General features: G+C 46.9%; 1 protein-coding gene across 3 annotated transcripts; it reads left to right on the forward strand.

Moving 5' to 3' along the window:
• On the forward strand, positions 1-20,503 carry WHAMM (WASP homolog associated with actin, golgi membranes and microtubules). Of its 3 annotated transcripts, none has more exons than XM_045573464.1 (10): positions 2-784; positions 1,950-2,123; positions 4,086-4,236; positions 5,574-5,743; positions 7,662-7,827; positions 11,008-11,195; positions 12,945-13,031; positions 13,211-13,306; positions 16,590-17,079; positions 19,821-20,503. In XM_045573464.1, exons 1-10 carry the CDS (start codon positions 206-208, stop codon positions 20,156-20,158), a joined length of 2,439 nt encoding a protein of 812 aa, XP_045429420.1. In that variant the 5' UTR covers positions 2-205; the 3' UTR covers positions 20,159-20,503. The 3 variants fall into 3 exon arrangements, with proteins under 3 accessions (XP_036271532.1, XP_045429420.1, XP_036271531.1); XM_036415638.2 differs by having other exon boundaries at positions 16,590-17,072; positions 19,808-20,503; XM_036415639.2 differs by lacking the exon at positions 12,945-13,031 and having other exon boundaries at positions 1-784; positions 16,590-17,072; positions 19,808-20,503.
• Positions 20,504-22,529: the final 2,026 nt, after the last annotated feature.

The following is a 22,529-nucleotide window of genomic DNA, read 5'->3' on the forward strand; positions in this document are numbered from 1 at the left end:
CCCGCCCACTGGGAACCGGCCAATCCCGGACGCCGCTGGAAGCCTCTCAGCCGGCCCACAGCCATTCAGAAGAAGCGCAGGAGGCGGGGCGGAGGGGGGAGGAGGGCGCTGACGCGATGACGGCCGAGCGAAAAATGTCGCTGCGCGGACGGTCCCGTCGTCGAGGGGCTGACAGGCGGCCGGGCCTCTGACCGTCGCGCGCGCCATGGACGACGAGCAGCCCGACAGCCTGGAGGGATGGGTCCCGGTCCGCGAGGCCCTGTTCGCCGAGCCCGAGCGGCACCACCAGCTGCGCTTCCTCGTGGCCTGGAACGACGCGGAGGGCAAGTTCGCCGTGACCTGCCACGACCGTACGGCGCAGCGGCAGCGGCAGCGGCGGCGCGAGGGGAGCGCTCGGCCGGAGGGGTCTCCGCCCAGCTGGGCCGGCCTGCTCTCGGCCGCCGGGCTCCGCGGCGCGCACCGGCAGCTGGCGGCGCTGTGGCCGCCGCTCGAGGGCTGCTTCCCGCCGCTGCCCCCGGAGCTGGAGGCGGCCGGCGGCGGCGCCTGGGGCCTGTGGACGCTCGTGTGGCCGGCGCGCCCGGGCCCCGGCGAGGCGGCGCTGCAGGAGCTGTGCGCGCGGCTGGAGCGCTACCTGGGCCTGGCGGCCGAGGGCTGCGGCGGCGCGGCCGTGCGTGACGCCCTACTTCCGGCCGACGGCGGCGCGCCCGACTGCGAGAGCCCGCGCGCCTTCCGGGAGCGCGCCCTGCGCGCGCGGCTGGCGGAGGCGGGCGCGCGGCTGCAGCAGGTACGCCCGGCGCGCCCCCCTCCGCCCCTCCATCCCCGTTAGTGTCCCTGGACCATTGGAGGGCGACAAGGGGGAGAGGGGGGTGTCTTCCCAGGGACCCGGGCTGCGGAGGAGCAAGTTCATGGTCCGATGTGGGGAACGGGGCGCGGGGTCACCTGCCCCGAGCAGCCAGGGGGAGTCCGCGGGGCGCGATGGAGGTTCAGAGAGAGGGCGCGTGAAGTTAAACGGGAGCGCAGTTTATTTTCTAACCGGTGTCGGGAGAAGCGCTCTCCAACATAGGAAAAAGCCCACACTCAGCTGCAGGCTTGGTGGCACTGTTTTATATATATATATATGTGTGTGTGTATGTGTGTGTTTGTGTGTGTGTGTGTATGTATATATGTATGTATATATGTATGTATATATACGTATATATGTATATGTATGTATATATATATGTATGTATGTATATATAATTGATTTCAGAGAGAAAGAGAAAGGGAGATAGAAACATCAATGATGAGAGACATCAATCTGCTGCCTCCTGCCTGCTCCCTTACTGGGGATTGAGCCTGGCACTCCGGCATGTGCCCAGGAAGTGAATGGAACCTGGGACCCTTTAGTTCGCAGGCCGTCCGTCACTCTAGCCATTGAGCCACACTAGCTAGGGTTAGTGGCACTTTTTAAAATATATATATTTTATTTTTTTTTACAGAGAGGAAGGGAGAGAGATAGTTAGAAACATCCATCAGTTGTCTCCTGCACACTCACCACTGGAGATGTGCCTGCAACCAAGGCACATGCCCTTGACTGGCAGGCGCTCCATCCACTGAGCCACACCAGCTAAGGCTTGGTGGCACTTTTCACCGGAAGAACTGAGAAAATTTATGCACCAGAGAGTTAGCTGGAGGCACCTCTATAATTGTAGCTTCACAAAACCTTTATCATCAGAAAAGCAGCGAAGAAACATCATCCACAATCCACACCCCAGCGATCACCCCTTCATATCTGATGAGTCTTTGGTGTCCTCTTCTCTGAGTATTTTGTGCGCAGTTAAGATAAAATTGTGGACTCTGCTTTCCCCCTGATCTGTCGGGTTTAGAACATTGAGGTGTGTTTAGAATTCTTTGTTTGGCCTGACCTCATCCTGTCCACACCTGAGCTTTCCCTGCACTTTGCCTTCCAGATTCTTCAAGGCCATGAAAGAGCCAACACCATGGTGGCGCTAATGGACGTCTACGGAGAAGAAGATGAGGTGTACCAGGAGCTTGTTACCGTGGCAACCATGTTCTTCCAGTATTTACTGAAGCCGTTCAGAGATATGCGAGAAGTTGCAACTTCATGTAAGCGTGATATTTTGGTATGTTTTCTTTATGTTTTTACTTTATCTGACTTACTGTTTGTCACATATTATTATATTTATTTAGTCACATTTAAGATTCCATCTGTGTTGGCCTATTAAGTTCACCCTTATGTTTGTTTTTTTTCAAATATATTTTTATTGATTTTAGAGAGGAAGGGAGAGGGATAGAGAGCTAGAAACATCGATGAGAGAGAAACATCCATCAGCTGCCTCCTGCACCCCCCACCCTGGGGATGTGTCCACAACCAAGGTACATGCCCTTGACCGGAATCGAATCTGGGACCCTTGAGTCCGAAGGTCAACGCTCTATCCACTGAGCCAAACCAGCTAGGCCTGAACTTCATTTCTTTGTATTGCCAAATAATATTCACTATAAGGAAATACAACTTATCTATTTAACAGTTGATGGACTTTTGGGTTTCCATCTTTGGGCTATTGTAAATAATGCTGTTATGAACATGTGTGTACAAGTTTCTATGTAGATATGTATTTTCATTTCTCTTGCCTAGGAATTCTGGTGTCATATGGTAACTCTGTGCTTAACCTTTGAAGCCAACTGCCAGACTGTTTACCAAAACCAGTGCCCCATTTTACATTCCCAACAGCAGTAAATGAGGTTTCCAATTTGTCCACGTCATTGCCAATACTTGGCATTATGTCATGTTTATTATATATAGCCGTCTGAGTGGATCTGAAGGGGTAGATCATTGTAGTTTTGACTTGTATTTCTCTGATGGCTCACCTGAGTATATTTCTTTACATTATGTAATGTATATTTCTTACATTACTACCGTTGCACGTCATTGCCAATACTTGGCATTATGTCATGTTTATTATATATAGCCGTCTGAGTGGATCTGAAGGGGTAGATCATTGTAGTTTTGACTTGTATTTCTCTGATGGCTCACCTGAGTATATTTCTTACGTTACTACCGTTGCAGGAGAATTGGATTATGTATGACAGAATACATGCCATAATCATGAATGTATAGATTTTACTATCTTTTGGGTTATTTTTTAAATTTATATATATTTTTTATTTCAAAGAGGAAGGGAAAGGGAGATAGAAACATCAGTGATGAGAGAGAATCATTGACTAGCTGCCTCTGCATGCTCCACTCTGGGGATTGAGCACGCAACCTAGGCATGTGCCCGGACCGGGAATCGAAGCGTGACTTCCTGGTTCGTGGGTCAGTGACACAACCACTGAGCCATGCCAGCTGGGCTCTGTTGGGTCATTGTATTATTTTTTCCCTTTAGAAAATAATCATCCTATTGAAAAGCTTCATGTTCCTAAAAGAAACCATAGCAACAGCTACCACTTGAGTGCTGTGTACCAGGCCCATGTTGAGTGCTTAACACAGATCTCATTCAAACTGTGTATTATTATTATTAACAGAGAAACATAACTTGACTGCATTTCTCTTTAGAAAAAAATTATATATTTGAATAATGCAAAGTAAAAGTAAGGTTTTGTGTTCTTTTTTCCTTTATGTCCTAGAGAATCGCTTTGACTTCCAGCCACCTTAAAGCCTGATCATTCTTTTTTAATTTTTTATTTTATTTATTTATTTATTTTTTAAAATATATTTTATTGATTTTGTACAGAGAGGAAGGGAGAGAGATAGTTAGAAACATCGATGAGAGAGAGTCATCGATCAGCTGCCTCCTGCACACCCCTCACTGGGGATGTGCCCGCAACCAAGGTCCATGCCCTTGACCGTAATCGAACCTGGGACCTTTCAGTCCACAGGCCGACGCTCTATCCACTGAGCCAAACCGGTTTCGACAAGCCTTATCATTCTCAATAAGGACTTGCTGAATTGATAAAACTCTATTGGCAGAGTAATAGCAATAAATGTAGTTGAAATAATCCATGCGACCAGTTTCCTTTCACTTTCCCGAAGTCCGCACATGGCTATTCTTTCTTACTTGTGCGATTTCCCGTTCTTTCTACAGAAATCCTTGGAGGAGGACGAGCTGGGTCCTAAGAGGATAGTGGCTCTGCAGAAGGAAGCCCAGGAGTGGGCCAGCCAGGCTGACGAAGCCATAGTCTCTATTCAGGACATCACAGTGAATTATTTTCAAGAAACAGTGAACGCATTAGCAGGTAATCGTTTAACATGCTACACTAACATAGATGCAATTTTCATTTTATTAAAAACAAAACATCTGAGTGTCTCTTTAGTACCAGACACTAGGTCCTGGGGGTCCAACATAAGGCTGCATATTATTTTCTTTATATATATATATATATGTGTGTGTGTGTGTGTATACACACACATATATAAATATAAAAGATATTGACTCTGTAAATATAAATATATATTTATATATATATTGAAATATATATTTACAGAGTCAATATATTTTATTGACTATTTTTTTACAGAGTCAATAAAATATAAAGCATATATTTTATTGACTCTGTAAAAAGTCAATAAAATATGTTTTATTGACTTTTTACAGAGAGGAAGGGAGAGGGATAGAGAGTTAGAAACATCAATGGGAGAGAATCATCAATCAGCTGCCTCTTGCACACCCCTTACTGAGGATGTGCCCGCAACCAAGGTCCATGCCCTTGACCGGAATCGAACGTGGGACCCTTCAGTCTGCAGGCCGACGCTCTATGCACTGAGCCACACCGGTTTCGGCTATTATTTTCTATATGAACAACTGTAAAGCTGCCCCCACCCTACACTGTGGGGTTTTCTTGTTTAGACTATCTCTATCACCTTGTCTGTCTAGAGTAGGGGTGTCGAACTCAATCAGAGAAGGGGCCAAAATCTAAAATCCAGCCTAAATCGCGGGCCGAATGGTTTACTGAACAGTCATAAACTGTCATTGTGATGGAAACGCAGCGGAGTGCGGTGATGACAGCGCGGTGCGGGCCACATTGCAAGGCCTGGTGGGACGGATTTGGCCCGCGGGCCTTGTGTTTGACACATGTGGTCTAGAGGTATATGCACCAAAATGTAAGAAGCAATTACAAGAAGGTGAGATTTGTGATTACTTGCCTTGTTTTTGAAAAACGATCAGATATCTGAAATTTCATACCAAGGACCATGTATTATCTGTGTGATAAAAAAGTCATTCAGCCGAAACCCATTTGGCTCAGTGGATAGAGCGGATTGAAAGGTCCCAGGTTCGATTCCGCTCAAGGGCATGTACCTTGGTTTAGGGGATGTGCAAGAGGCAGCTGATCAATGATTCTCTCTCATCGATGTTTCTAACTCTCTGTCTCTCTCTCTTCCTCTCTGTAAAAAAAAAAAATCAATAAAATATATTAAAAAATATATATTTTTAAAAAGTCATTAAAATAAACTTTCTTTTTAAAAGGATGTTTTGCAGGTAAGATGAGAGGGAATAAAGAATTAGCTCGGACTAAAACTTGCACTTTGTCGTGAGCCGCAGTTAAGTTTCCTTTTCTTCGTTGTGCTCCGCCAGGGATGCAGAAACAGATGGAGCAGGATGAGAAGAGGTTTGGCCAGGCTGCCTGGGCCACGGCAACTCCCAGGCTGGAAAGACTCAAGCTCATGTTAGCTCGGGAGACGCTGCAGCTCATGAGGGCCAGAGAGCTGTGTTTGGATCGCAGAAGAGCCGAGATCCAGGGGAAGGTAAGACCCAGAAAGGTGGCTTTGTTTTAGAAAGAGACACTTCTTTTATTATTTTAAAATAGATATTTCACTGAAACTGGTTTGGCCCAATGGATAGAGCGTCGGCTTGGGGACCGAAGGGACCCGGGTTCGATTCCGGTCAAGGGCATGTACCTTGGTTGCAGGCATATCCCCAGTAGGGGGTGTGCAAGAGGTAGCTAATCGATGACTTTCTCTCATTAATGTTTCTAACTCTCTATCCCTCTCCCTTCCTCTCTGTACAAAATCAATGAAATATATTTAAAAAAATATATATATATTTTTTTTATTAAAAAGAAAATATATATATATATATTTTTTTTTACTAGAGGCCTGGTGTACCATATTTGTGCACCGGGGGTGGGGGGTTCCCCAGCCCAGCCTGTGCCCTCTTGCTCCTTACTGCCTGCCTGCTTGCTGCCTCTTTCACACTGGCGGGAAGGAGAGGGGGTATTTAAAATTAAAGTCTTGCCCTAGCTGGTTCAGTTCCGAGACTGGAGAGGCTCCTGCGCCCGCTGTGCTCGCCAGCTGTGAGCCCAGCTTCTAGCTGAGCGGCACTGCTCCTGTGGGAGCGCACTGACCACCAGGGGGCAGCTCTTGCGTTGAGCGTCTGCCCCCTGGTGGTCAGTGTGTGTCATAGCAACCAGTCAGATTGCTCATCAGTCAATTTGCATATTAGGGTTTTATTATATATATAAGTGGCCCGGTGCATGAAATCTGTGCACGGAGTGGGGGGTTCCTCAGCCCGGCCTGCACCCTCTCCAATCTGGGACCCCTCGGGGGATGTCCAATTGCCGGTTTAAATTGGCAGTCGGTCATCCCTCTCACAATCTGGGACTGCTGGCTTCCAACCGCTTACCTGCCTGCCAGCCTGATCACCCCGCCCCTAACCACTCCCTGCCAGCCTGATCGATGCCTAGCTGCTCCCCTGCTGGCCCGATTGCCCCCAACTACCCTCCCCTGCCAACCTGATCACCCCTAACTGCCCTCCCCTGCTGGCCTGATCACCCACAACTACTGTCCCCTGCCAGCCATCTTGTGGCAGCCATCTTTGACCACATAGGAGGGGTAGCCATCTTGTGCAAGGGCATGAGGGTCAATTTGCATATTACCTCTTTATTATATAGGTTAATGATTGATTCCAGAGAGAAAGGGAGAGGGAGAGAGAAATAGAAACATCAACAATGAGAGAGAATCATGGGTCAGCTGCCTCCTGCATGCCCCCTACTGGGGATCGAACCCACAACCAGGGCATGTGCCCTTGATCAGAATTGAACCCAGGACCGTCCAGTCCGCAGGCCAACGCTCTGTCCACAGAACCGAACCAGCTAGGGCGAGACTTTTAATTTTAGATATCCCCTTTCCTTCCGGCCACTATGAAAGTTTCCTTTCGTATTCCAACACCGTCTTTTGGTTGATGAGAATTTCAGGACCAGGGAAAGATGGCCATCGAGTTTCCCATTGCTCAGATGGTTTTGAAATGCTATGTTGTAAGATTCACTTGATGATAGCATTGAGCTCAGTACTGAAGCAGGCAATATACTTTAAAATGAACATTCTTTTCAGCGCGACTTTAGAATAATCAGAGGTGCTTCATTCCAAGATCATAGTCACTTACGTTTCTTCCCGCGATGTTTGGATGTTAAAGCAGAAAACACTGTAAAGAATTCACTGCCATTTTTCTCAAAACCTGAATGTTTCGTATGTTTCAAGGATGAGGTGAAGAATTGGTAAAAATGTTTAATGGGGCTTTTTTTGTTCCATTAAATGGAATGCAGGAGTGTTTCCTTTCAATTTGCTTTTTCCTATTTGGTACTGAGCCAGGAAGAGAAAGTAGCTCAAATGCTTTCAGTACACTAAATACTTTATCTTGTTCTTATTCTTTTTTCATGTAAACAAGTTGGAAGACCTTCCAGAACAAGAAAGAAATATAAATGTGGTAGACGAACTAGAAATAAAATATCATGAAGTTCAATTAGAACTATATGAGATTCAACTTGAGATACTAAAATATGAAGAAATACTACTGGTTACACAGTTGGACTCTATTAAAAGACTTATAAAAGGTAAAACTTATATTTAAAATATATATATTAAAATGTCTAATAAATTGCACATTCAAGGAAATACCATGTTATCAGTTCTTGTAAATTGTATAAAATATCTGCTGAAATTTCCTAGTTTCCCTTCAGTATTTTTATCATTCAAATAGTAAATAGTATAGTCATTGTTAAAAATACAGCAAAACAAAGAAAGAAAAACCATTATTACCCCAGTTCCATCAGCTAGAAATACTTAATGGTAACAATTTGTTGACTGGCTTGGTAGCCTGATGTATATAAATATCAGTTTTTAAACGACAACTATATATCCTGTTCAGTATTCTCCTTTTTCTTTTAACATATAATCATCGTCATTCCATCTCAGTAGGCAATAAAAATCTTCAAAAATTTTAATGGCTGCATAGTATTCCATTACATGGATATACCAGCTGTGATGTTCAATGTTTCACTGTTGTGAACAGCACAGTAGTGAAGAACCGTTATTTAAACATGTGTTTGTGTTTGTGCCTGTGTATAGGACAGATTATTTCCTTGGAATAAATGTCTAAAGATGTAGTCACTGGGTCAAGGACAATGCAAAATTTCCATTTGACAAATGTGTCAAAACAACACAACAGTCATGTGATATATATTTTTCCTCACCTCTGTTATTTTCCAATTTCTAAATTTCATACTACGTTATGGTCCTCTAGATAGGCTGTACAAAATGACACTCCCATCAGCAGATTATAAAAATACCCTATACTTTCACAATTCGTTTAAATTCTTGCCTAATGGATAGAAAAAAAAAATGGCATGTTCTAATTTTTTAAAAAAATATGTATTTATTGATTTATTTCAGAGAGGAAGGGAGAGGGGGAGAGAGAAAGAAACATCAATGTTGAGAGAGAATCATTGGTCAGCTGCTTCCTACATGCCCACTACGCAGGTATGTGCCGTGACCTCCTGGTTCATAGGTCGATGCTCAACCACTGAGTCATGCCAGCCGGGCATTCTGATTTTCATTTATTCCAGTTACAAGTGCCATTCAATGCAATTTTGTATGTTAACTGATAATATATATATATATATATATATATATATATATATATATATATATATATTATGAAGTGTCTATTCATAGTCTTTGCTAATTTATCTTTGTGTTTCCTTTACATATTAAGGCTATTCCTCTTATGATTTGTCATATATGTTGCAAGTACTCCCTGTTGTTTGCTTTTTCTTGCCTTGCAGAAATATTTAATTTTTACGAAGTCCCATCTATTTATCTTTCTGCTTTTGGCAAATAAACCTATGGTTTCTGCCTTCGGTAGTAGGCCTGGCAAAGTCCTCCTCATCTTGAAATTGTGTCACATTTTACTTATTTTTTTTCTTACAGTATTTTTATGAATTTTAAAGGGACATTTAGCTCTTTAATCCAGATGAAATTCATTATATATATATATATATATATATATATATATATATATATATATATATATTGTTGATTTTTTACAGAGAGGAAGAGAGAGAGATAGAGAGTTAGAAACATCGATGAGAGAGAAACATCGACCAGCTGTCTCCTGCACAGCCCCTACTGGGGATGTGCCCATAACCAAGGCACATGCCCATGTCCGGAATCAAACCTGGGACCCTTCAGTTCGCAGGCCAATGCTCCATTCACTGAGCCAAACTGGTCAGGGCCAGTTTTGAGGTGGGGCAGGAATCTAATGTTCCCCTCCTAAGTTGTTAGCAGTCGCAATCACTGATTTTGAAAACATTTTCCCCTACTGCTTTGACTTGCTGCCTGTTTCATCTAGAATCGTTACCTTCATATTGATCTATTTATAAATTAATTTCCTTCATTGATTTGTGAGTGGCTCTGGTGCTGGCTCCAGACTTCCGGTTGCATCTTGGAGGTCCATTTCGGTGCTTGGTGAAGCACATCCCTGCCTTGTTCCTCTGCTGCTCCACACGTTTTCTGACTGTTCTCCTTTATTCCTCCAGATGAACTTTAGACTCATTTTCACAAGGTCCCAACAAAAAAGGCAAAACACTTGGAATTTTTATTGGGATTGTGCTTAACATTAGAGATTAAATTGGGGAGAATTGTCGCCTTTGCAATTTTGAGTCTTCCCATCCACGAACATGGTATGTCTCTCCATTTACTTAAGTCTTTTTCTCCCTAAAGTTCTTCCAAGTTTTTTCATTTGTTTTTGCATATAGATCCTGAACATTTAATTTAACCCTAGGTATTTAAAAAAAAAAAAAAACCACTTTATAATAGTTTCAGGTTCTAAGCATTTTACACATTTAGGAAAAATTTTTATTTTAAAAAAAAGTTGATCTGGAAGGATGCATGCCAAATTGTGTTTTCCTCTTGGAGGTTGGGAAAGGAAGAAGAAAATTACACTTTTTATTTTATGTACTTCTGTAGGGTTTGATTCTGTTAACAGCATGCATATATTATTTAAAAATCAACAGGTAATCAAGATTGTCTATCATTAAGGCTCCTCAATAATATACTGCTGCCAAAACCGGTTTGGCTCAGTGGATAGAGCATCAGCCTGCGGACTGAAAGGTCCCGGGTTTGATTCTGGTCAAGGGCATGTACATTGGTTGCAGGCACATCCCCAGTAGGGGCTGTGCAAGAGGCAGCTGATCGATGTTTCTCTCTCATCGATGTTTCTAGCTCTCTATCCCTCTCTCTTCCTCTCTGTAATATATTAAAATAATAATAATGATAATAATAATGATAATAATAATAATATACTGCTGCTAGAATGTAAGCTGCCTTTCTGGAGGTCAATTTGACGATAGTTATCAAGAATCTTAAATATTCATCTGCCAGGGAATTAATAAATGGACACAAAGATCTATACTCAGAGATGTTCATCACAGTGAAATTGCCAACAACTGAACATTCTAACAACAGAGACTGTTCAAATTAGAGAATACTGTGTTGCCATTAAAATGATATTTCCATCACATGGAAAATGTTCTTTTAGAGCTGTTTATTGATATGTGTAGCTATGTAACTGATGTGTGTGTGTGTGTGTGTGTGTGTGTGTGTGTGTGTGTGTGTTTCTCCCTGGGTGCTGGGATTACACGTGATCTTTACTTCCCTTACATGTAAAAGATTTTATGCATCATTTTTTATAATAAAACATGTCTTTAATAAATCACTAAATGTGTTTTTTTTAGATAAACAGGATGAAGTTGTCTATTACGACCCGTGTGAGAGTCCAGAGGAACTGAAAGTCACTGACCCTATGAAGGGGCTGCAGGACCATGGGAATGTGGAGATGCAGGAGCTCAGCAGGCAGTGTCGGCAGCTGGAGTGCAAGCGGGGCCGCATCTGCGCCCGGAGGGCCCGTCTCAGGAACAGAAAGGTGGGCACCGCGCCGAAACCGGTGTGGCTCAGTGGGTAGAGCGTCGGGCTGCGGACTGAAAGGTCCCGGGTTCGATTCCAGTCAAGGGCATGTACCTTGGTTGCGGGCACATCCCCAGCAGGAGGCAGCTGATCGATGATTCTCTCTCATCGATGTTTCTCGCTCTCTGTCCCTCTCTCTTCCTCTCTAAAAAAAAAAAAATCAGTTAAATATATCTTAAAAAAATATTGAAGAAAGGTGAGCGCCGGGCGACCTGCTTCCTTTCCCTCCCGGCATTTCTCTGCCACGAAAGATAAAGCGATGGGAAATAAGGCTTTTCCCTGATTTGTGTGTGTGTTGATCTGGATGCCAGTAGCTGTAATTCCAATATGTTTGTGAGTTTTTCTTTTTCTTTTTTTTTCTTTTTTGTGTGAGTTTTTCTTAAAATGATTTTTTTGTTTCTTTGGGGATGTAAGCATTTATCATAATCTCTAGATTTTTAATTCACTCAGCAGCTGTTTGAGTGCCTATTACATACACTGTTTTTTTGGGGTTTTTTTTGTCACAATAAGTAAAAATTCCTAATAAAATTTAGTGTAAATTGTTGATTATAAAATCAGAGATAATATTTAGCTCATTTCAGTCGTCATATTCAGTGATTTTTTTTCTGCATTTAAAAAAACTCCATCCTATATAATAAAAGGCTAATATGCAAATCGATCCAAGGGTAGGATGACTGGTCACTCGGACATGCACTGACCACCAGGGGGCAGACGCTCAGCGCAAGAGCTGCCCCCTGATGGTCAGTGAGCGTAGGTTCACGGCTAGCGAGCGCACAGGAGCACTAAAGATGTCCAACTGATGGCTCAGGCCCGCTCCCCAAGACTGTGAGAGGGTGCAGGCTGGGCTGAGGGACACCCCCGAGTGCACGGATCTCGTGCACCAGGCCTCTAGCAATTGTGTAAAAAGGTAACATGCCAGGAATGGCTAAACATCACTGAAATGTCGTTTTTAATATGATTTTTCAGGTATTTGTAGGTTGCATATGCTTATGTAGGTATGTTTGGAAGTATAATTGCTATTTGTAAAACATGATGGGGAAATGTGCTTTAAACAGCAGAAGTGAAACAGATTCTTGGGGCACATCCCATTTAAGAATGGGGGACCCTTGCATATCCTCTCCTTCTCCCTGGGTTGGAGAATCCCATTTTTCGTCTCTTAAAGCACTAAATCTGTGGCCCTTCTGATCGGGCACCACTGATTCCTGCAAGCGCCCATCAGCTCCTGTCCCAGGGCGGCGGAGGCAGCAGTATCATTGAGCCTCTCCCAAAACTCTTACTCATGAATGAACGCCTTACATGGCAGCCCAAATGCAATGCTTTTTTCTTTTCTTTAAAAAAAAAAAAAATATATATATATATATATGTATATATATATATATATATATATATATATATATATATATATATTTTTTGTTGTTTGTTGTTGTTATTTTTTACAGAGAAGAAAGGAGAGGGATAGAGAGTAAGAAACATCGATGAGAGAGAAACATCGACCAGCTGCCTCTTGCACAACCCCTACTGGAGATATGCCCGCAACCAAGGTACATGCCCTTGACCGGAATCGAACCTGGGACCCTTCAGTCCGCAGACCGACGCTCTATCCACTGAGCCACACCGGTTTTGGCAATGCTTTTTTCTTTTTAACCTTTTATGCTCCAGCCCATGGTGATAGTAAAAACCATGTATGTGATTTGTATTGTCCCACCAGGATCAGTGCAAAGAGCACCATCGGCTCCGACTGCAACAGGCTGAAGAGAGCATCAGATATTTCCATCAGCACCACAGTATTCAGGTGGTGAGTAGTGAAAGAAAAAGGTTTTAGATTTGCATAACGTGACACACTCGCTTCAGTCCGGGGGCGACTCTAGCCCAGTGGTGGTTGGAGGGGAAGATGGTAATGTCGGGTTATGGCCCCTTTCTCTCTCAGGACTTTTATTTTGAGGAATTTACAAATACATCCTTGTTTAAATACAGAAAAGAGACAAGATGAAAGAACAGGAGCAAAAGAAAAAAGAATGGATAAGCCAAGAACGCCAGAAGACGCTCCAACGATTGAGAGCATTTAAAGAGGTAAGTTTCGTGCCGAAACCGGTGTGGCTCAGTGGGTAGAGCGTCGGCCTGCAGACTGAAGGGTCCCGGGTTCGATTCCGGTCAAGGGCATGTGCCTGGGTTGTGGGCACATCCTCAGTGGGGGTTTGCAGGAGGCAGCGATTGATGTTTCTAGCTCTCTATCCCTCTCCCTTCCTCTCTGTAAAAAATCAATAGAATATATATTTTTTTTAAATTAAAAAAAATAAAGAGGTAAGTTTCAGAAACAATCGCCTTGCCTGCATCTTCTGGAGAAATAATTCCAGACCTGTCCTCGGAGAAAAGGATGAAGCACGAACAGAGTTCTCCCCACATGCCATTATTTTCCGTGTACAAACAAAAGCCGACAATATTAGAATATCGCGATGTTTTGACATTGCCACGTGCTCTCCCCTCCTGATGTTATCAGCAGGGAAAACTGAAAAAGTTAAATAACCCTCAACGTTAGCTGGCCTTTCCTCATTTGCAATAAAGAATTCTCTAAAACGCAATCCAGGAAACTGGGTGTCGTGAGCATAGCTAAGAGCTCTATTGCCCTAGTTGTTTGCTCAGTGGTTAGCGCATCAGCCTTTGAACTGAAGGGTCACAGGTTCGATTCCGGTCAAGGCACGTACCTTGGTTGCAAGCTTGATCCCTGGCCCCAGTTGGGGTACGTGGGGGGAGACAACCGATTTTGATGCATCTCTCTCACAAATCAATAAACATATCCTCAGGAGAGGCAGAGAGAGTTAGAAACATCGATGAGAAAGAAACATCGATCAGCTGCCTCCTGCACACCCCGCACTGGGGATGTGCCCGCAACCAAGGTACATGCCCTCGACCGGAATCAAACCTGGGACCCTTCAGTCCACAGGCCAATGCTCTAACCACTGAGCAACACCAGTCTCGGCAAATCGGTATAAGTTTTAGGTGTTTTGGCCCCAAAATAACTTGTCCGGGGTGTGGTGGGAAGGAGTGTGTGTGACTCAGTGGAGGGGAAAGAGCCTTGAGAACCGAGCTGCTTTCGGTTGCATGTGAATCGCTCGGGATGAAGCTGCAGAAAATCTCGCGAGTGTAGGGAGAACAGTGGCACCCTTTGTGGACGGAACGCTGTGTGTACCAAGAAGTGCCACAAGCGGAGGGGACAGAGCCTGGCACACTGAGCCTGAAGCGGGAACAGGACGACCCGTGAATGCATGTGATGTGGCACTTGTGCAGCCAAACCGGTTTTGGCTGCTGCTTGTTTTGAAACGCTTTAGAACAACGTGGGAGAGTCACAAATACTCTGGGCTTCTCATGAATTGTGATTTTGTGTGTGTTTTAAGTTTACAAAATCAGAGTATTTGTGACTCTGATCACAAATACACACACAGAGTATTTGTGACTCTCCCACGTTGTTCTAAAGCACATGTGTCAAACACAAGGCCCGCGGGCCAAATCCGTCCCGCCAGGCCTTGCAATGTGGCCCGCACCGCGCTGTCATCACTGCACTCCGCCGCGTTTCCATCACAATGACAGTTTATGACTGTTCAGTAAACCATTCGACCCGCGATTTAGGCTGGATTTTAGATTTTGGCCCCTTCTCTGATTGAGTTCGACACCCCTATTCTAAAGCGTTTCAAAACACTGTTATAAATAAGGTGTGTATGTTTTTTTAAGTACATTTTTATTGATTTCAGGGAGGAAGGGAAAGGGGGAGAAACATCAATGATGAGAAAGAATCGCTGATTGGCTGCCTCCTGCCTGCCCCGTACTAGGGATTGAGCCCACAACCTGGACATGTGCCCTTGTCCAGATGGAACCGGGACCTTCAGTCCACAGGCCGACACTCTATCCACTGAGCCAACTCAGCTCAGGCTGTTTTTTGTTTAAGTTTATAATAATAGTATCCTGTTGTATACGTCCTAGTTCATTGTAATGGCCTACAGTATTAATATCCTATGTTTGTTTGTTTTTTAAATATATTTTATTGTTTTTTTTTTTTTTTTTTTTTTACAGAGAGGAAGAGAGAGTGACAGAGAGTCAGGAACATCGATGAGAGAAAGTCATCGATCAGCTGCCTCTTGCACACCCCCTACCGGGGATGGGCCTGCAACCAAGGTACATGCCCTTGACCGGAATCGAACCTGGGACCTTTCAGTCCGCAGGCCGACGCTCTATCCACTGAGCCAAACTGGTTTCAGCCTAATATCCTATGTTTTATTGGCTGATCAGTGTCCTCATTAGGGACCTACACCCCTCCAGATTAGTTCTTTGTAAGGTTAGGTTTTTCTTTATCAAATGAACACCTGAGGGGCCAGAATTTCTAAAATTCATATTTTTAAATTGCAAAGTTTAAGCCTAAATATTAGAGAAAAGAAACATCCATAATTCCTGTTATAACTATCATTTTGAGATCCCCTCTACTGGTATTTTTCATAGGTGTGTTTTTTATATGGCTATAAATTTAATAGTGCGTCATCTGTATTTTTCCAGGCTATTTCACAGACTTGGCACTCTTTATGAATTTTGTGTGGCTGCCTAATATTTTAAATTAATTCACCATAATTTTTTCAGCTAACTTCCTATGGTTCATTATTTAGTTTCTGATTTTTCAAGCTAAAAATATTAGGATGAATATTATATGTATCCTCCCATATCTATTTTATTACAGAGAAAGCATTATATGAAAGTATATACATGCTTATTCCTTTTTAAAAATTTTTTTAAAAATTGATTTCAAAGAAGAAGGGAGATGGAGAGAGAAACATCAATGATGAGAGAGAATCACTGATCGGCTGCCTCCTGCACGCCCCACACTGGGGATCAAGCCTGCAACCTGGGCATGTGCCCTGACTGGGAATCAAACTGTGACCTCCTGGTTCATAGGTCGGTACCCAACCACTGAACCACACCAGCTGGGCAAATGCTTATTCTTTAATAGACTTAGTGGTCGCCCAAGTGGGAAGGAGCCGCTTTGTGAACTAGAACAATCCATGCCTAGGAACTCTTCGTGTTCAATGTGGTCGGCAAACCGCGGCTCTCGAGCCACAGGCGGCTCTTCGGCCCCTTGAGTGTGGCTCTTCCACAAAATACCCCGGACCTGGTTGAGTCTATGTTGAAGAAGTGGCGTTAGAAGAAGTTTAAGTTTAAAAAATGTGGCTCTCCAAAGACATTTTAATCGTTGTACTGCTGATATTTGGCTCTGTGGACTCATGAGTTTCCGACCACTGGACTGTAGACAGAGTCCCGGCATGTTGATGGTTTGCATTGGTGGCAAGTTTCTCACCACGGTTTTCACTTCCAGAGGTGCCCCGGTCGGTCTGCACCCAAAACCCCTCGCCCGGAACCCGAGGCTCCACACCTGCCCCCGCCGACCCCATCCCCGGCCTCCCAGGGAAAGGCGCTCGTCCATCCGTCCTCCAGGAAAACCAGAAGTGCTCCCTCCCGCCAAGCTAGCAACGTTCAAACCCCCAAGTGCAGAGACTGTCCCGGGACCGTCCCCGTCCAGATGGCTGTCCCAGCTGGTGACCAAACCCACTCCAAACCCAGCGAGGAGCCGTCCCTGCCGCCCCCACCTCCTCCCCCGCCGCCTCCCCCTCCTCCCCCGCCTCCCCCTCCTCCCCCTCCGCCTCCGCCAGCACCTCCGCTCCCGGCTCCGTCCTTTTCTCCTCCGTCCGGGAATCATCGGAGTTCACAGCTCAGGACCCCAGCGCAGGATGACCAGCCGCTCCCTCTGGTGTGTGACTCTCCTGCTGAGAGGCGGCCGGACCCCTCAGGCCCTTTCCAAGGCCCAGGTAACTACCCTCGGGAGCTCTGCGCCCGCGCCCGGGGCCTGGCTGAGCGGCTGGCCATTCTGGCTGAGCAGCCATCGTCTTCAAGTCAAACTCTTTTCCTGAATTCTCCGAGATCTTAAAATAGTCCGGAGCTTGCTGCCTTAAAGGTTACCTGTTTTGGGGGAAATTAGCATAGCCTAAATCAGTTTGATAAACGCTACCTCACCTGGAACAAACATACTACGCTTAATGGTCACATGACTTGGGATCTCTGTGGCAATTTAAAAAATATATATATATATTTTATTTTATTTTTTTTACAGAGAGGAAAGGAGAGGGATAGAGAACTAGAAACATCGATGAGAAAGAATCATCCATCAGCTGCCTCCTGCACACCCCTCACCGGAGATGTGCCCGCAGCCAATGTACATGCCCTTGACCGGAATTGAACCGGGGACCCTTGAGTCCGCAGGCCCGACGCTCTATCCACTGAGCCACACCGGTTTCAGCCATTTCCGGTTTCTTAAAACTTCAGTGTGTGTGTGATTTCTGCTACTTGCCCATTATTCACGTTGCTTTGAATCACACACACTGTTGCCCCCCGGAAGCCTTTACAGAATAGACTGTGGCATCTTTTTTTAAAAAAAATATATATCCATTGATTCTATGGAGGGAGGGAGAGGGATAGAGAGAGAGAAACATCAGTGATGAGAGAGAGCCATGCACGCCCCACACTGGGCATCGAGCCGCAACCCTGGTATGAGCCCTGCCCAGGAACGGAACCGAAACCTCCTGGTTCCTAGGCCGACGCTCAAACCACTGAGCAACACCAGCCGGGCGCAGCAACATCGTTTAAATGGGGACGGCACGCGTGCCGGCGCCTCGCCTGGAGTCTGGCTGTGGGCGCCTCATTCCAGCCTGGGTGCAAGGCACACAGTTATCTGTTCAAGTATCATTATTTTTTTAATCCTCACCTGAGGATATTTTTCCATTTGGTTTTTAGAGAGAGAGAGAGAGGAAGAGAGAGGGAAAGACAAGAGATATTGATGTGCAAGAAACACATTGATTGGTTGCCTCCTGTATAAGCCCCGACTAGGGCCCTGGCCAGGGAGGAACCTGCCACCGAGATACATGCCTCTTGACCGGAATCGAACCCGGGGCCCTTCGTTCCGCAGGCTGATTGCGCTACCCACTGAGCAACCCGGCCAGGGCGAAATAGCATTCTTTTTAGCCATCCCTCGGCCTCAGTCCTGAACTAGAAACGACTCTTCATCTTGAAGCCTTCCAGGAGGGGCCCTGCAGGGTGGCCCCAGGCGGCCCCTCTCCCCAGCAGGTGGTCAGGGACCTCCCCAGCGCCCAGGGTCCCACGGGGCCAGAATAAAAAATAAAAAAAAAGCTTCCACTCCCCAAGGCTCTGGAACTCTGATCTAATCTGTATTTTGACAGCACGTCACGCCCTCGAGAACGGAGCGTGTATAAGCTACCTCGGGGTGACGCGGGTGGGTTAGAGACGCCGGGCTCATTGAGCTGCTGATGAAAGCTTTCCTTCCAGCCTTTCCTTGTGTGAAAACCTACCCGCTTCACCGTCACCCTGACTCCTTAGTCATCGCTGACTAACAACCAGAACCCAAGTGAGAGAATCAGAGCAGGGCTCGTTTTTTTAAAAAAATAGATTTCTCTCCAGGTGAGAAGGCAGAGGGAGGAAGGAGGTGGAGGTGCAGAAGTATCTAAGTCACTGCCCGTGGGATCCGATGGTTTTCCCCCAGCAACCATCCGAAACCCCTAGTAGGGGTGTCGACCTCAATCAGAGAAGGGGCCAAAATCTAAAATCCAGCCTAAATCGCGGGCCGAATGGTTTACTGAACAGTCATAAACTGTCATTGTGATGGAAACGCAGCGGAGTGCAGTGATGACAGCGCGGTGCGGGCCACATTGCAAGGCCTGGCGGGACGGATTTGGCCCGCGGGCCTTGTGTTTGACACATGTGCCCTAAGGATTGCACGCCGGTGTCACAGCCTCCGTTCGCACCAAAGGCGTGCGCGGCGGGGCTGTGAGCTGTCAGTGGTGCTCACGATAAAGCATCGAGCGATCGAGCCAAAACCGGTGTGGCTCAGTGGATAGAGCGTCGGCCTGGGGACTGAAAGGTCCCGGGTTCGATTCCGGTCAAGGACATGTACCTTGGTTGCGGGCACATCCCCAGTGGGGGGGGCGGGGTGCAAGAGGCAGCTGGTCGATGATTCTCTCTCATCGATGTTTCTAACTCTCTATCCCTCTTTCTTCCTCTCTGTAAGAAAATCAATAAAATATATATTAAATTAAAAAAAAAAAAAAGCATCAGCGATCGAACTATCCCCGATTCACGCAGGGAGAGCACTACTGCTTACAGGGAAGGGTGATCGTCCGTATGAGCCATGGCGTTAACTGTGTGTGACCTGGCACCTTTAACACATCCAGAAACGCCTTGGCAGCTCGGGGGAGAGAATGGCTTCCTTTTTTAAAAAAAATAATATATTTAATGGATTTTTTAACAGAGAGGAAGAGAGAGGGACAGAGAGCTAGAAACATCGATGAGAGAGAATCATCGATCAGCTGCCTCTTGCACACCCCCCACTGGGGACGTGTCCGCAACCAAGGTACATGCCGTTGACCGGAATCGAACCCGGGACCCTTCAGTCCGCAGGCCGACGCTCTGTCCACTGAGCCACACCGGTTTCGGCAGAGAATGACCCCTGACGCCGCCCGCTCTGTCTGCCCCGTTGCAGGGTCCATGGACGAGGTGCTGGCCGACCTGAGGCGCGGCAGAGCCCCGCTCCGCAAGACGGAAGTGCCCGCCCGGGCCCCTCCCCGCACCTCCCTCAACGAGCACATCCTGGCGGCCATAAGGCAGGGCGTCCGGCTGAGGAAGGTCCACCCGGACCGCGGCCCCGGCCCCAGCAGCAAGCCGGCCAGCGACCTGGAGGACAGCATCAAGGCCGCGCTGCAGAGGATCCAGAGAGTGTCTGCCGACTCCGAGGAGGAGGAGGAGGAGGAGGAGGAGGAGGAGGGGGAGGACGGGAGGGAGGAGGGGGAGGAGGGCAGCCCTGGAGAGTGGGACCACTAGCTCTTCTCCAGGCCGAGGATCGGAGTGAGGCCACGGCGCCAGGCCTGCTGCTGACCAGCACGTAGACAGGGACGCGTGGCCGGGGGACACGAGGCCTGCAGGGCCGGCTGTGGCTTCTGGAATCCAGGCAGCGGGGAGGCGGCTGCCGCACACACCGGACCCGGGTCGGGATCTGAGGACCCGTAGTGAGTGTCGCCGCCGGCAGCGAAGGACGGGAGCACGACTGTTCACCGCTTTGCGGATGTTCTAGATCACATGTGTCAAACACAAGGCCCGCGGGCCAAATCCGTCCCGCCAGGCCTTGCCATGTGGCCCGCACCGCGCTGTCATCACTGCACTCCGCTGCGTTTCCATCACAATGACAGTTTATGACTGTTCAGTAAACCATTCGGCCCGCGATGTAGGCTGGATTTTAGGTTTTGGCCCCTTCTCTGATTGAGTTCGACACCCCTATTCTAGATCGTTCCCTCGTTGGAGAACCGTTCACACGACGGCGGTGTGCAGTGAGCAGCACTAACAGACCACTGACCGAGTCCTGGGCGCGCGCCGAGTGCTGTCCTCAGATCCAGAGGTTGAATGTGAGCATTATTTCAGCAATAATCAATAAATGGCTTGTACTTAGGGAATATTTTCTCAGTGAAATGTATTTTACGTATCGAGCACTCCATAAACTCGTAATAAAGGACTATTTATAATGTATCATGTCACTCATAGGATTGAAAACAGCTAGCGTGGCCCAGTGGCTGAGCATCGACCCGTGAACCGGGGGGTCAGGGCACGTGCGTGGTTGTGGGTTCGATACCCAGTAGGGGGCGTGCAGGAGGCAGCCGATCCATGCTTCTCTCTCATCATGGATGTTTCTCTCTCTCCCCCTCTCCTTTGCTCTCTCAAATCAGTACACACGTTTTTGTGTTTTTTTTTAAATGAAAACAGGAATTCGTAACACATGAGAAGCACAGCCTTCCATGTGAGTGTGGTCGAGTGTTGCTATTAAAGTTTTTTAATAAGATTTCAGTAAATACTAAGGGGGGGGGTGTTATTCCCTCAAAACTGAAAACTCATGCTGGAATCCTTCTCCCTGCTTTGTGTTAAAATTGGGGGAGGGGCTCTAACCGGTGTGGCTCAGTGGATAGAGCGTCGGCCTGCGGACTGAAGGGTCCCGGGTTCGATTCCGGTCAAGGGCATGGACCTTGCTTGCGGGCACATCCCCAGTGGGGGGTGTGCAAGAGGCAGTGGATCGATGATTCTCTCTCATCCATGTTTCTAACTCTATCCCTCTCACTTCCTCTCTGTAAAAAGCAATAAAATATATATATATAAAATAAGGGAAACTTATCTTTCAAAAAAAAAGGGGGGGGGTGGGCTCTTTTCAAACATTCTCCCAATTAAACTTTCTGACCCCATGTGTCGGGAACCAGAGCCAAGGAGAGGGGACAGCCGGTCACCTGTTGCCTAGCTCTAGGCCCCTCCTCTCACCCTCCACATGCTGTCCATCAAACTCCGCCCCTCCTGTCTTGGGGTCCCTCCTGCCTGCCCCTAAGGCCCTGCGGACTCGAGTCCCTAGGAGGCCCTCTGCCTGCAGATCCCGGCACCCCCACACCATCCTTCAGTCTGAACCCCATGCTTTCCCGCTGTCCGGAGTCCCCCCCCGCCCCCTCGTTCTCCTCCACGACCACCTTGTCCTGGACTCCGGTCACGCTGCCTCCCCACCCACAGCCCTGGCTACGGGGGGGGGGGGCAGGCAGCTGGCACAGCCAGTGTTACCCCCTGGGTCTGCCCCTGGGAGAACTCGCCCATGGCTGCCAGCATCACATCGATCCGGGCCACTGGAGTCACGTTCTCGCTTGTTCTCTCTCCGGAGGGGAACAAGGGAGGGGAGCGGGTGGCAGCACATGCTAGGGACACGCGTGTCTCATGAATGGCCTCCCGTCGCGTACACTGCGTCGTTCAGGGAATGCGTACAACGCGTTTCCGGCGTGTCAGCTCACGTGAGGTGTGTGTGTGTGTGTTCCTTTTCTATCGCCGCCACCACAAAATCACAGGCTCAAAACCACACCGGTGGCCCACCATCCAGAACTGAAACACCACGGCTGACATGTACACAGAAGGAACTGTTTGACATGGAAATGGGGTCTCAAAACTGTTGGCCCAGAAAGAAACTCACTACACACTGATTCATATGCTTCTCAGCATAACCATTACTGCTTGTCTCATTTTTGGTTCTTATATTTCCAGTAGGACATGATCTCACGCATCTGGGGCAAATGGCGAACAACATAGACGGAGGGACAAGAACAGACCCAGGCCAAAACCGGTTTGGCTCAGTGGACAGAGCATCAGCCTGTGGACTGAAGGGTTCCGGGTTCGATTC

The sequence above is a fragment of the Pipistrellus kuhlii genome, unplaced genomic scaffold, assembly GCF_014108245.1.
Source record: "Pipistrellus kuhlii isolate mPipKuh1 unplaced genomic scaffold, mPipKuh1.p scaffold_m20_p_50, whole genome shotgun sequence".
NCBI lineage: Eukaryota > Metazoa > Chordata > Mammalia > Chiroptera > Vespertilionidae > Pipistrellus > Pipistrellus kuhlii.

Coding starts and splice junctions, on each gene's coding strand:
- WHAMM (XM_036415638.2), top strand. CDS start 206: ATGGACGACGAGCAGCCCGACAGCCTGGAGGGATGGGTCCCGGTCCGC. Junction 2,124..4,085: donor CATGTAAGCGTGATATTTTG/GTATGTTTTCTT, acceptor TTCTTTCTACAG/AAATCCTTGGAGGAGGACGA. Junction 5,744..7,661: donor GAGCCGAGATCCAGGGGAAG/GTAAGACCCAGA, acceptor CATGTAAACAAG/TTGGAAGACCTTCCAGAACA.